Source organism: Bufo gargarizans, chromosome 1 (genome assembly GCF_014858855.1).
Source record: "Bufo gargarizans isolate SCDJY-AF-19 chromosome 1, ASM1485885v1, whole genome shotgun sequence".
Lineage (NCBI taxonomy): Eukaryota > Metazoa > Chordata > Amphibia > Anura > Bufonidae > Bufo > Bufo gargarizans.
The window spans coordinates 603,744,864-603,758,142 of record NC_058080.1 but is presented as its reverse complement, the minus strand read 5'-3'; the positions used below and the strand labels follow the sequence as shown (position 1 = coordinate 603,758,142).

Genomic DNA, 13,279 nt, shown 5'->3' with positions numbered 1-13,279 from the left:
AAGTGTGTCTGTATGTATGCATGCAAGTGTGTCTGTATGTATGCATGCAAGTGTGTCTGTATGTATGTATGTATGTATGTATGTAAGTGTGTGTATTTCAGTATGTATGTATGTATGTAAGTGTGTATGTATGTATGTATGTAAGGTGTGTATGTATGTATGTATGTAAGTGTGTGTATGTATGTATGTATGTAAGTGTGTGTATGTATGTATGTATGTATGTAAGTGTGTGTATGTATGTATGTATGTAAGTGTGTGTGTGTGTGTATGTAAGTGTGTGTGTGTGTGTGTGTGTGTGTATGTAAGTGTGTGTGTGTGTGTGTGTGTATGTGTGTGTGTGTGTGTGTGTGTATGTGTGTGTGTGTGTGTGTGTGTGTGTATGTATGTATGTATGTATGTATGTATGTATGTATGTATGCAAGTGTGTCTGTATGTATGTAAGTGTGTGTATGTATGTATGTATGTATGTATGTATGTGTGTGTGTGTATGTATGTATGTATGTAAGTGTGTGTGTGTGTGTGTGTGTGTGTGTATGTATGTATGTATGCAAGTGTGTCTGTATGTATATAAGTGTGTCTGTATGTATGTATGTAAGTCCACTAAAGGAATTGGCACCGTCGCATTTACAATGACGAAATTTTGCACAGCCGCCTCCTGTGACTCGGGGAGCATCATAGACTATGATTTAAAAAAAAAAAAAAAAAACGCTTAGTAATCTAACGGCCAAACTACAGGAGCCATTGTCTGTTGGTTGCTGTGGCAGTTAGCCTGGATATTAATCAGGTTGCATATAGCAACCAATCACAGCTCAGCTTCTATTTTGCTAAAAGTCATTAATATGAGCCGATTGGTTGCTATAGGCGATGAAAGACATTCTTAGTATAAGACAGCTTATGTGTGAGTTAATATGATTTTGATTGCGACGCTTAGCCAACGTTGTTGTAGAGGCTGATTAGTGTATACTAATTCTGTGCGGTTTTATATACTGCCAATTAAAGACAATAATGCCCCGCTGTGGAGGGTCTTTGTGAGGGGGCGGGTGCGGTGTTGTGGAGGTCACTGTTAATTGAGCAGGCTGCTGCGAAGGTCACATTTTAAGGAGGCGGGGCACTGTGGGGGCTTAGTGTTAAGGGGCGGGGTGCTGTAGAGGTCACTGTTATGGGGGATACTGTTGATATCTTTTAAAGACACACACACAAACATTACATGAAATAGATTAAATACACCCGTGCGAAGCCGGGTCCTTCTGCTAGTGCCTAATAAAACAAAAAATTCAGAGCCAGTTGCTGGTTGGAAAACTGTAGAATATTTTCATGGGACAACCCCTTTAAGCTTCTATCCTGCCTCAATTGATGCCGATTTCTGTACCTTTATTTCATGTGCTGCAGATGTCAAAGCAGATAGGAAGACATACTAAATATAATGCTTTCTTAGCAATCATTACAATACAGTAGCCACTATGTGACTGAATACAACGGCTGGTCAAATTACAATCACAGTCATTATGACTTCAAGGAATGAAGGGAGAAATCCATCTGGAAAAGGAGTCTGGGAACCAGACTCTATTGGGACTGGATCTGTTAATCACGGTATTTCCAGAGAGGTTATCAGGGTGAAACCTTCTTCTAATGAAGGACTTGAAACACATTTCTGTCTGTGAGCCAGGCCATTGTCTGGGCCACTTTCCGATTTTTTTAAATATAGCGGAGATTTAACTTGGTTTCATAATAATGTTTACTTCTAGTTAACATGTTCTTCAGGGGAAAAAAAAGTGTGTACTGTAACCTTTTCTCTCTCTATTACATACGTGCAAACAGATATAGAGATATACATCACCACATTTATTTACTTAGGTATAAACACATACATACGCACATTACGCATATACACACACAGATATATATACCGTATATATATTTACACACACACAATCAGCTGTGAGCACGTCTAAGATTGCAAAAAAGGAAAGGATTAAAAGGGAATAATGGGATGGTTTCACCTATATATTTTTTCTGCCAGTTATAAGTAAATGGTGACATACATTGGTTGAGTCAGTTTGTATGTATAAGAAGCCGAGGGTTTATGAAGTAAGGGCTCATGCACATGAACAGATTTTGTTTTGGCGTTTGTTCTGTTAATTTTATGGTCCGTATGCAGAACCATTCAATTCAATGGGGCAGCAAAAAAACTGAAATGACTCCATGTGCATTCCGTGTCCATATGTCCGTTCTGTGGCCTCGCAAAAAAGTTTTTGTGGACAAGGATAAGCATTGTTAAAATGGATTTTTGCAGACCATATGAGGAACCATTCATTTCAATGTGTCCGCAAAAACAAAACAAAACTGAAATTACTATTACAAAGTACTGATACATCTAAGAAGATGGAGACTATTACAATGCAGCTACTATCTCTCAGTATAACAGCCAGATGGGCATTTTCAGGATAGTAAACAAATACTGGGATCTACTGCATGAGGATAAAGTCATTGGTGCATATGTACATGAAAAACCTAGATTTATATATTAAAAACACAGTAAATGTAGGTAATTTAGTAGCCCTGACTATTAAAAATATTAATAGCAATAATAACAACAAAAATGAAAATGGAGAGAAAAAAATTTGGCTCCAGGATTTTTGTAAATCTGGTCATAGTAAACCAGTATATGAAATCAGCATTCAACAGCACATTACCTGTTATAGTAAAGAAGTTATATACTCCATAAAATGTCCATGCAAAGACGTTTTACGGAATTTAGAAACAATTGGCTGTGAAAAGGAAATATTTCATTTCTTCCAATAAAATATTGCTTTAGCCCCAATTTTTTCATTTTCACAAGCGGTAACAGGAGAAAAATCACCCCATAATTTGTTACCCATTTTCTCCTGAGTACAGCAACACCGCAGGACTCAGAAGGGAAGGCGCACCATATAGCTTTTAATGGATTGGTTTACGGGCACAGTTTTGGTATTGAACAGTCTCTGGGGTAGCAGGAATTATTTTTTGTGGTATGAGTTGCCATTATCATTGGATCTATTTTGGGGCACATACAACTTTTGGATTACTTTTTATTTCACTTTTTGGGAAACAGGATAAAGAAATGCAATAATTCTGCCATTGCTTTTTGGGTTTTGTTATTGTGGCATACACCATACGAGAAAAATGACAGGTTATCTTTTTTCTTCTGGTCAGTACGATCACAGAGATTTAAAAAAAAAAAATAAAAAATACAAGTATAAATATATGTTGTTTTTTTTGGACGTTTTACCACTTTTAAACACAGCATTTTTATAAAGAAAAATCATGTTTTTGCATAGTCATTTTCTGAAAGCGATAATTTTTTTATTTTTGGGCAATTGACTTACATGGGGGCTTATTCTTTGCGGGATGAGGCAACGTTTTCATGGTACCATTTTGGGTACATAAAACTTTTTGATCACTCAATATAATGCATTATGTAAGGCAAGGTGAGCAAAAATGGCTGTTTTGGAACCAGCGTACCACGCATGCGTGCGCTAGAAGAGCGCGATCACGGCAGCATGTCCATCTAATTGTAGAGAGGAGGGCTAAAGGGAGGGCTTAGCTTTACTTGAAGAAAGGAGGCTGCTGCCCCTTTGACTTCAAGCCTGACTTGGAGACAGCGCCAACCGACATTAAAACAGGGTTTTTCATACAAAGAGGAAAGAAAAACATGATCAACAACACACTGGGGGATACTGTAAGGTACTGTGGTCGGTTTAATATGCGTTTTGCAGGCGACAGGTTCCCTTTAAACACTAGCTGAAGGACCCGGCTTCGCACAGGTATAATTAATCTATTTCATTTGTGTGTGTCGTTAAAAGATAGACAATATCCACGATAACAGTGACCTCCACAGCCCCCCACCCCTTAAAACTTACTCCCACCCTCCAATGTCCAGTCTCCTTAAATTGGGACCTTCACAGCAGCCTGCCCCTTTAAAAGTGAGTTCACCAGCACCCCACCTCCTTAACCATGACCTCTACAGCACCCGCCCCTTAACACTGACCATAGGTTACAGTCCCCTTAACTGACCTCCACCATTCCCGGCCCCCTTAACAGAGACCTCCAAAGCGACTGCCCTTTTTAACAGTCACTGTCACAGTACCCCGCTGCCTTAACAGTGACCTCACAGTACCCTCATCCCGCAAAAAACGAGCCCCTACCTAAGACAATTGCCCAAAAAATAAAAAAAACTATGGCTCAGAATATGGAGACACTAAAAAAATTATTTTTTGTTTTATAAAAAGACGTTATTCTGTATTCACTCAGGTGAATACTGTAAAAAAAATGTGTAAATAAAGCCATTTTTTGTCACCTTACATCACAAAAAGCGTAATAGCAAGCGATCAAAAAGTCATACGCACTCCAAAATAGTGCCAATAAAACCGCCATCTCATCCCGCAAAAATCATACCCTACCCAAGATAATCGTCCTAAAAACTGAAAAAACTATGGCTCTCAGACTATGGAGACACTAAAACATGATTTTTTGTTTTTGTTTCAGAAATGAAATTATTATGTAAAATTTACATTAAAAAAAAAAAAAAAAAGTATACATATTCGGTATCGCCACGTCAGTGACAACCTGCTCTATACCATAATCTGCTCCATGATCTAACTTGTCAGATGAATGTTGTAAATAAAATTTAAAAAAATTAAAAAAAAGTGCCAAAACAGCTTTTTTTTGTTACCTTGCCACACAAAAAGTGTAATATAGAGCAACCAAAAAAGATATGTACCCTAAGCTAGTACCAAATGGGGTCACTTTTTTGGAGTTTCTACTCTAGAGGTGCATCAGGGGGGCTTCAAATGGGACATGGTGTTTAAAAAAAAAAACACAACACAGTCCAGCAAAATCTGCCTTTCCTTCTGCGCCCTGCCGTGTGCCCGTACAGCAGTTTACAACCACATATGGGGCGTTTCTGTAAACTACAGAATCAGGGTTATAAATATTGAGTTTTGTTTGGCTGTTAACCCTTTGTAACTGGAAACAAATTAAAATGGAAAATCTGCCCAAAAAGTGAAATTTTATCTCTATTTTTCATTAATTCTTGTGGAACACCTAAAGGGTTAACAAAGTGTGTAAAATCTGTTTTGAATACCTTGAGGGGTGTAGTTTTTAGAATGGGGTCATTTTTAGGTGGTTTCTATTATGCAAGCCTCACAAAGTGACTTCAGACCTAAACTAGTCATTAAAAAGTGGGTTTTAGAAAATTTCGAAAAATTTCAAGATTCGCTTCTAAACTTCTAAGCCTTGTAACATTCCCCCCAAAAAAGTATCATTCCCAAAATGATCCAAACATGAAGTAGACATATGGGGAATGTAAAGTAATAACTATTTTTGTAGGTATTACTATGTATTATAGAAGTAGAGAAATTGAAACTTAAAAATTGCAAATTTTTCAAAATTTTTGGTAAATTTAGTATTTTTTTATAAATAAAAATGATTTTTTTGGACTCCATTTTACCAATGTCATGAAGTACAATATGTGACGGGAAAAAATAAAATATAAAAATATCTCAGAATGGCCTGGATAAGTCAAAGCGTTTTAAAGTTATCAGCACTTAAAGATTTGCAAAAAATGGCCTGGTCCTTAAGGTGAAAATGAGCCCGGTCAGTAAGGGGTTAACAGTGCTTTCCATAACACCCCGCCCCCTTAACAGTGGCTTCTACAGCAGCCTGCCCCTAGGGTGGCCAGAGCTCCGGTTTTAGGCTGGACACTCCGGCTTTCAGACTCCATGTCCTCCATCCGGCGCAGGGCTTTGAGGAACACATGGATGTCCTTTTGAACAGCTCACTCTCAGACAGCAGCACTGTGCTGTCAGAGTGTGAGCTGCAGGGAGACCGTCACCCTCCCTCCCACCCCTGCAGCTGACAGAGGTTCATTTTTGCCTTAATTTTTTTTTTATCCCTGAGAGGGAGGAGCGTGGCCTAACCAGGTCAAGGGCGTGGCTTAGCGTGACCTTGGGGCGGGATTTTTAAGTCCGACCTACCCCCTGAACTGTGACCTCCACAGCACTACGCTCCCTTAACAGTGTCATCTACAGCACCCTGCCCCTTTAAAGCTGACCTACAGCAGTGAAGAAAAATGGCTGGGTTGTAATGGAAACCTGGTGTAAAACTGTGTGTATGTGGAGACTGTATGTGTGAGCTTCTATTGGCTGATAAGGGTCATGTGACCAGTCTTCTATTGGCTAATGCATTTTTTGGGAATATCTCAGGAACGGTATGTGCTAGAGAGCGAGACCTGGTCTAAAACTTTCCCGGACACCTGATATACCTTTGTGCCAAATTTCGCGATTGTAAATGAGACGGTGCAGATTCCTTTAGCGGACATACACACATACACTCAGCTTCATATATTAGATTGTGCCCTGTTTTGCCCCGTCTCCTGTAGCCTGTGTATAATATCATTCATTGCAGGCTTTTCAGTCTTTTGCAGTGTGAAACTGGTGGCTCAGTCTGCAGCTCCTGCCTTTACCCACTCAAAGCTAAATATCTCTTTTGATTAAAGCTCATTTTATTTGGTTGAAAAGTTGGAATGCTTGGATTTGTGCTCAGAAAAGAGACAGGCTAAAGACTGAGCCATCATAGAATGCATCTCATGAACTTTACATAGACTGGGACAGAGCAGCCTGCAATGCATGAGAATACATGCAGGCTGAAGAACACAAAATGGACAACATTTTACAAATCAATTCCAAAACACTAATGACCTATCTCTAGGTAATGGCAATCAATATTTGGAGATAAATTGTTTACATGTGTATGAGCTGCGCATAGGCCACATGACCGATGAACATGACATCACTGTCCAGGAGTCGGACCAGTGCCAATCGGATATTGATGATATGTCCTGAGGATAAGCCATCAATATTTAAATCATGTAGAACCTAATAGTTTGTATAGATTGTCAAAGCAAAAAAGGGGGAAAACGGATAAGTCCGAGTTCACACTTCAGTTATTTCCATCAGTTACTGCGAGCCAAAACCAGTAGTGAAGCCTACTCAGAGATCAGGTATATTGGAAAGAACTGCAAAAGGTTCTGTGTTTTTGACTCACGCCTGGTTTTGGCTCACAATAACTGATGAAAATAATTGACCAAATAACTGAAGTGAGAACTCGGCCTAAACTGTCTTTTGCCTATAGCAACCAATAACACAGATTTCATTTCTTATTGCACTCCGGAAAAATGAAAGCAGTGTTGGAAATCGGTTGCTATAGGTAACAAAGCCAGGATTTTTTTTTCTACTCCACTAATGAGCAGGCGATAGCCAGGAAGTAAAGTTTCCTTCCTGACAATCGCCTGCTTCATCTGCATGTGTAATATAAGACTTACTGACTCTAGACAATAAAGGGTTATCTAGACCCCCATGATTTATTGATAACTAGTTCAGCTCTAAGGGCCAACTACTGTTAGGAGAAGAAAGAAAAGTTGCCATCTAAAACTTGCCCAAGGGTATGTCCAAATAGGTCATAAATTCAGGAGAAAAAAACATGTTAAATCCGCTGCAAAATCTCCATATGTTATGTATATTTTTGTTGTCGTTTTTTTTGCAGATTCGTTAAAGAATTCACTCTACGAATTGCAAAGGGTGACATCCACAGCATAAACGGATATGATGCAGATTTAAAATCCGCACCTCAGATCAATTTGCTCTGTGGATTTTTTCCACAAAGTGCAAATGAGATTTGGTAAAGTCTCCTCCACTTTGCTGGTACTGTAATACACTGGATTTTCCACCCGCAATTCTACAACAGAAAATCCACAGCACGAATACAAGATGACTCCTAGGAATAGACTTTATACTTTTCTACTATTTAGTTATTGCAGGAGTTAAAGGGCTTCTGTCACCCCACTAAAGTCATAATTTTTTTTTGGGGCTACTTAAATTCCTTATACTGCGATATATCAAAATATAATGCTCTTACTCATTTTCCTTCAGCAGTTTCTTCAAAAAACAGACTTTTATAATATGTAAATGACCTCTCTACCAGCAAGTAGGGCGGCTACTTGCTGGTAGCAGCCGCATCCTCCTTTCATAAAGACGTCCCCTCCTCATGTTGATTGACAGGGCCCGGTCTGCGTTCAAAATCTGGCGCCTGCGCCGTACCTGTTTTCAGTCGGCGCAGGCGCACTGAGAGGAGGACGCTCGCTCGGCCGCTCCTTCCTCAGTGCGCCTGTGCCGGGTGTAGATATGACGTCATAGGTGCAGGCGCATTGAGGATGGAGCGGCCGAGCGAGCATCCTCCTCTCAGTGCGCCTGCGCCGACTGAAAACTGGTACGGCGCAGGCACCAGATTTTGAACGCAGACAGGGTAAAACAACAAAAAGGTCAGATAACATCGGTAAATGAATAGGATTGGCAAGTGAAATGTTACCTTTTCTAGTGCGAGAAGATTGATCTCTGACTGTAATCGGATTTCTGGTTTACTGCTTTGCTGCTCCTTATACTGCTGAAACTCCTTGTCCAATAATTTAAACTTATGCTCTGCTTCTTGAAGCTAGGAAGAGAAAAAGAGACAGACATTGATATAAAACCCATTAAAACCGGCTACTTAAAGAAGCAAGCTGAGGACATAGAACATGTCCGTACTCAGTCCATGAACCCTACGTTTATAGACATGAAACAGATATCACAATAGCGCTGCCACCATAAATTACAGCTGATCTCAAGAGAGCAGAAGAGACACAAAACCTAAAGCAAGCTCTTAGGAAACAAAAGTGAAAAGTTATTTATTCCCTAGTGACACAAGAAAAACACAGACACCAGATAAAAGACAGAAACTGCCCTCTAGTAAATCGTATTACCACTGACAGTTTGGCTGTGCGCTCTTCTTTTTAATCATATTATATATTTATGAAAGTTTACCTCTGAACAAAGTTTTGTTAGGTAACATTAACTTTTTAAACTCTGTTATGGTACTTTCACACTAGCGGCAGCCTTCTCCGGCAGGTGAACAGCCTGCCGGATCTATGCTGCCGCTAGTGCACATTGACTATAATGGGGGCGGGCTGGAGTTCCGGCGGCAGCACGGCAAACATGCCGAGGGGCGGCCACAGTAAAACTACGACTTGTCAGTTTTATTCCGGCTCTCTCCCGGCATGTTTGCCGTGCTGCCGCCGGAACTCCGTCCTGTCCACATTATTGTCAATGGGCCGGAGCGGACCTCCGACGGCACGCGTGCACTAGCGGCAACACGGATCCGGGAGGCTGTTCACCCTGACGGAGAAGGCTGCCGCTAGTGTGAAAGCAGCCTTACAGAGGACTAGGGCAAGTTTAACTGAACAGGCAGATACAACAGGAGCTGTTCACATAGCAGGATCCACATGCTAGGGATGGAAAATAATGGTTTCAGCTTGATACAAAGATGTGGATCTAGCTTGGTTCTTTCATACCAGTAGATGCGCTAATAGAAATATGAATTAAAAAATCTTAAAAGCCATAAACTTCATCATGTGAAAATGTACCTTTCAACAAACTTTACATAAATCAACAGAACAGGCAAATACAAAAAAATCTTGTAATTTATCTTATCAGAGAAAGATGCCTGTTTCTTCCTCTAGAATCTCATTCCTCCCCTAGACTTCTATGGTCAGCATGTAATCTGATTCTTCAGTGAGCAGACCGTCCATCTCGTCTCAAGATTGGACGTTGCAGAAAATGTTAGTTTAGGAAGGGGAAGGGCAGAAAAGAGACATCTTTCACTGCCAGTCGATATTACAAGTCTTTCTTATATTCAACTGTACTAGTAATTTATGCAAAGTTTTTTGAAAGGCCAGTGACCATTTAATCATAATAAAAGTGTATGCTATTTTTGTCCATTCTAGGGCTACTTTCACACTTACGGTAGCCTTTTCCGGCAGGTGAACAGCCTGTCAGATCTGTGCTACTGCAAGTCCACCAAGCCGCAGGAAGTCCGCTCTGGCCCCATTCACTATAGAATTAGTACTTAAAGATTTTTGGGGGGGATTTGCATATTGATGACTGATCTTCAGGATAGATGATCAATATGAGATTGTCGGGGGTCCAACTCCTGGTACCCCCGCCGATCAGCTATTTGAAGAAATTGCGGCCTACTCTGAGCTTACCAAGCACAGCGCCATACATTTGATAATGGCTGTGCTTGGCATTGCATCTTAGCCTCATTAACTTGAATGGGGCCCGAGATGTGCCTAGGCCATGTGATCGATGAACGTGATGTCACCTAGGAAGAGGCCAAAACACTCAAGGAGAGTTGATGGGCAGAGTCTTACTCCTGGATCGGATATGGATGACCTATCCTGAGTCTATGACATCAATAGGTAAATCCCTGCAAACCCCTTTAGTTAGGAATGGTGTCTAAATACTTTTGACCACGTACTGTAGAGATCTAGATAGAGAACTAAGGGATCTCTATCATAAACCTATAGCTTATGTACATTTGTTTCTCACAAAAAGAAGAAAATATTCCAAGGTGTTTTTCCACAGTTACATAAGCAGAATACCAATCTAGTTGTGCTTCAGTTACCTGCTGCTGAAGCCGGAGCTTGTCTTCCTCCAGCTGCTTAACCTTCAACCGCTCGAGCTCTATTTGATGTATACAGTCTTCTCTCACTCTTCTTATTGAGTCCTGACGCTCCTGAATGCTCTGTTCACACTGTAACCGAAGTTCGGCCTTAGCATTTTTTAACTGGAAAGTAACCACAGTAGAAGCCTGTAAGTATAGGGAGCACTTTCTCGAGATAGTAATAGGGCCATAATTAACTGCAACAAGAACTCCCGCCACTCCCCGCCTCAACTATGTATTCCACAAGAACACCCTCTATAGCCTTCGTAAGTAAAATTGCTGTCAATGTGGATTGCTTTAACCAGTGATGACTTAATTACATTCAAATAATGGTTATACCGAAGTAGAAACTTTTTTTGCAGTGCCATGGAGTTGAAGAAAAAGGTTGAAGAACAAATGGCCTGGTCAACATCTGAAACGCTTAGATGACTGTACACCTATGAATTTATACATACGCCCTGAGTGAGTCTCTTACAAGCCCACTTTTCCAGGTATGACATCATAAAATTCAACCTCAGCACTTTCAGTACTCAGAATATTGCTCACATGAATGAAAAAAGGATACCAGGGACTACGAGTCCTACCGATACATATCCTTAGAGTCCATTCACACATCTGTAGTATTTTGCGGATCCCAATAGAAATGCCTATTCTTGTCCGTAGCTGCCGAAAAGAATAGGACATGTTCTATTTTTTTGTGGAGCCGCGGACCGGAAGTTTGGGGCTGTGGACCGGAAGTGTGCTGTCCGCATCTCTTCTGTCCACATTGAAAATGAATGGGTCCACACCCGTTCCGCATAATTGCAGAGCGGACCCGGACCATTCATACGGACGTGTGAATGGCCCCCAACCAATGAGACTTTAAAACTTTAGCCAGGGTGCTCCTCAGTAAGACATGCGGAAAAATACTGCCCTGGGATATTATTTTCATCACATGGTCTAATGCTTGTTTGAACACCATTATCTAGAAAATCAACACTGCTGCATTTGCATTGTACTGCCCAATACTGAGTTGTGGATATGTGGGCTAGTCCTTTAAGTGAACTGTGGTCTTACCATTTGTTTGACTAAATGTGTCAGAAAAAATGTAATATAAATATATATATATATATATATATATATATATATATATATATATATATATATATACACACACACACAGGGAGTCTGTAACCTTGATTTTGCCTAATAAAACACCAATATAGACTGCATATAGATAGCACACTTAATCATTTAACACAGCGATGCTCAACCTTCGTGCCTCCAGCTGCAAAACTACAACTCCCAGCATGCATGGACAGTCTACAGCAGGGCATGATGGGAGTTGTAGTTTTACAACAACTGGAGGGCCGCAGATTTAACACATAACCTTGCTTTCCTTTTCGGTATTCATCCCTCCTTCCCCACAGTGAGATTAGTGCTGAAGTTACAATTTATTGTATTAAATGGATGAAATTATTTTGACTTATTTTGCGCTCTGCATCACCCTTTTTTTTTTTTTTATCAGAAAAAGTGTAAAGAAAATTTTATCAATATGGCATTCATTCTGAACATCATATTTCTCAACATATTTACACCAGACAACTGGCATTAATACATTGCTCAATCTCCCCAATACGGTTCTAGATCCTCTAGTTTTCTGCATATCCTAAAATATACCACTAGAAGGTAGTCAGCGCATACAAATTTATACAGTTACCATTGAACACAATGGCTTGGATCAGTTGGCAGCATAAAACATTGACGTCTGAAGGACAGGGGACGGATGTTATAAAGTAGGATCAGTTTGGGGTGAGGAGCCTGAGCACTTGGTGCCTCATTTCCATATGAAACAAAAGTTCCTTTCTGGGAATGTAAAAACTGAGAAGGGAAGCAAGGGGTATGTTTTGAAGAGCCTCTGTCCGCATGATCTACTCTATTAAACCAGGCATACCAGTAATATAGATTAGCTTTTTAAGCATAGAAAACCTCTATACTCAACCTGATAAGGCTATAGTAAGTAGTGTACAGTATATGATATGCAAATGCTATGTGACAGCTCTGCCCTCAGCATGTTTATGCCTAGCCCTGTCAATCAAGGGGAAGGGGGAGTGTGCGGTGCTCCAAGGATTCAGTCCCGTCCTATGGTACTCCAATGTGCTCATTTACATATGAAAAACACAGATATTTCTGGAGCTGTTTAACAAACAGACAATAAAAAGGTATCATTTTTGTAAGCATGATCAACCCTAATAGGCAGTATGATTGGTTTAACAGGGTTGATCATGCTGACAGAGGATCTTAAAGGTGTGCTACAGTCTATTGGCATGAGTTCAATAGAATCAAGGTTATGACTCCCCTTAAGCAACCATCATTACCACAGGAAGGAAAAAACAAAACAAAAACAAAAAACTATTTTTTGAAAGCAAGGACTCCTCATGTAACACAGAAAAAATAAAAATCCTATTATCCTACAGCATCAACCTTCCAGGATGTACAAAGATGTAAAAACACTGTGCATACAAGTTAACTAACTGGCTGAAAATAAAACGCAAATCTAAAGGCTAAGGGAGACTGTTAATACAAAGTACATTTCATACATGCAGACTTACACTGTAACAGAAGGCAATCTTAATAAAACTTTCCTAGTACAGATCCAGTATGTCAACATGTCCAGAATAAATTAATGTGTCCTAGATAAGGAAATGTTTAAGGCACCAGAGTTACT

General features: G+C 40.1%; 1 protein-coding gene across 2 annotated transcripts in view; it reads right to left on the bottom strand.

Moving 5' to 3' along the window:
* Positions 1-13,279, bottom strand: part of CEP120 (centrosomal protein 120) — a 92,818-nt gene that overhangs the window by 26,447 nt on the left and 53,092 nt on the right. For both annotated transcript variants that reach the window (XM_044275881.1, XM_044275882.1), the window contains exons 16-17: positions 10,534-10,695; positions 8,404-8,526 (exon numbers count right to left, since the gene is read on the bottom strand). In XM_044275881.1, coding sequence (XP_044131816.1) covers positions 8,404-8,526; positions 10,534-10,695 — 285 coding nt within the window. The remainder of the gene's footprint in view (positions 1-8,403; positions 8,527-10,533; positions 10,696-13,279) is intronic.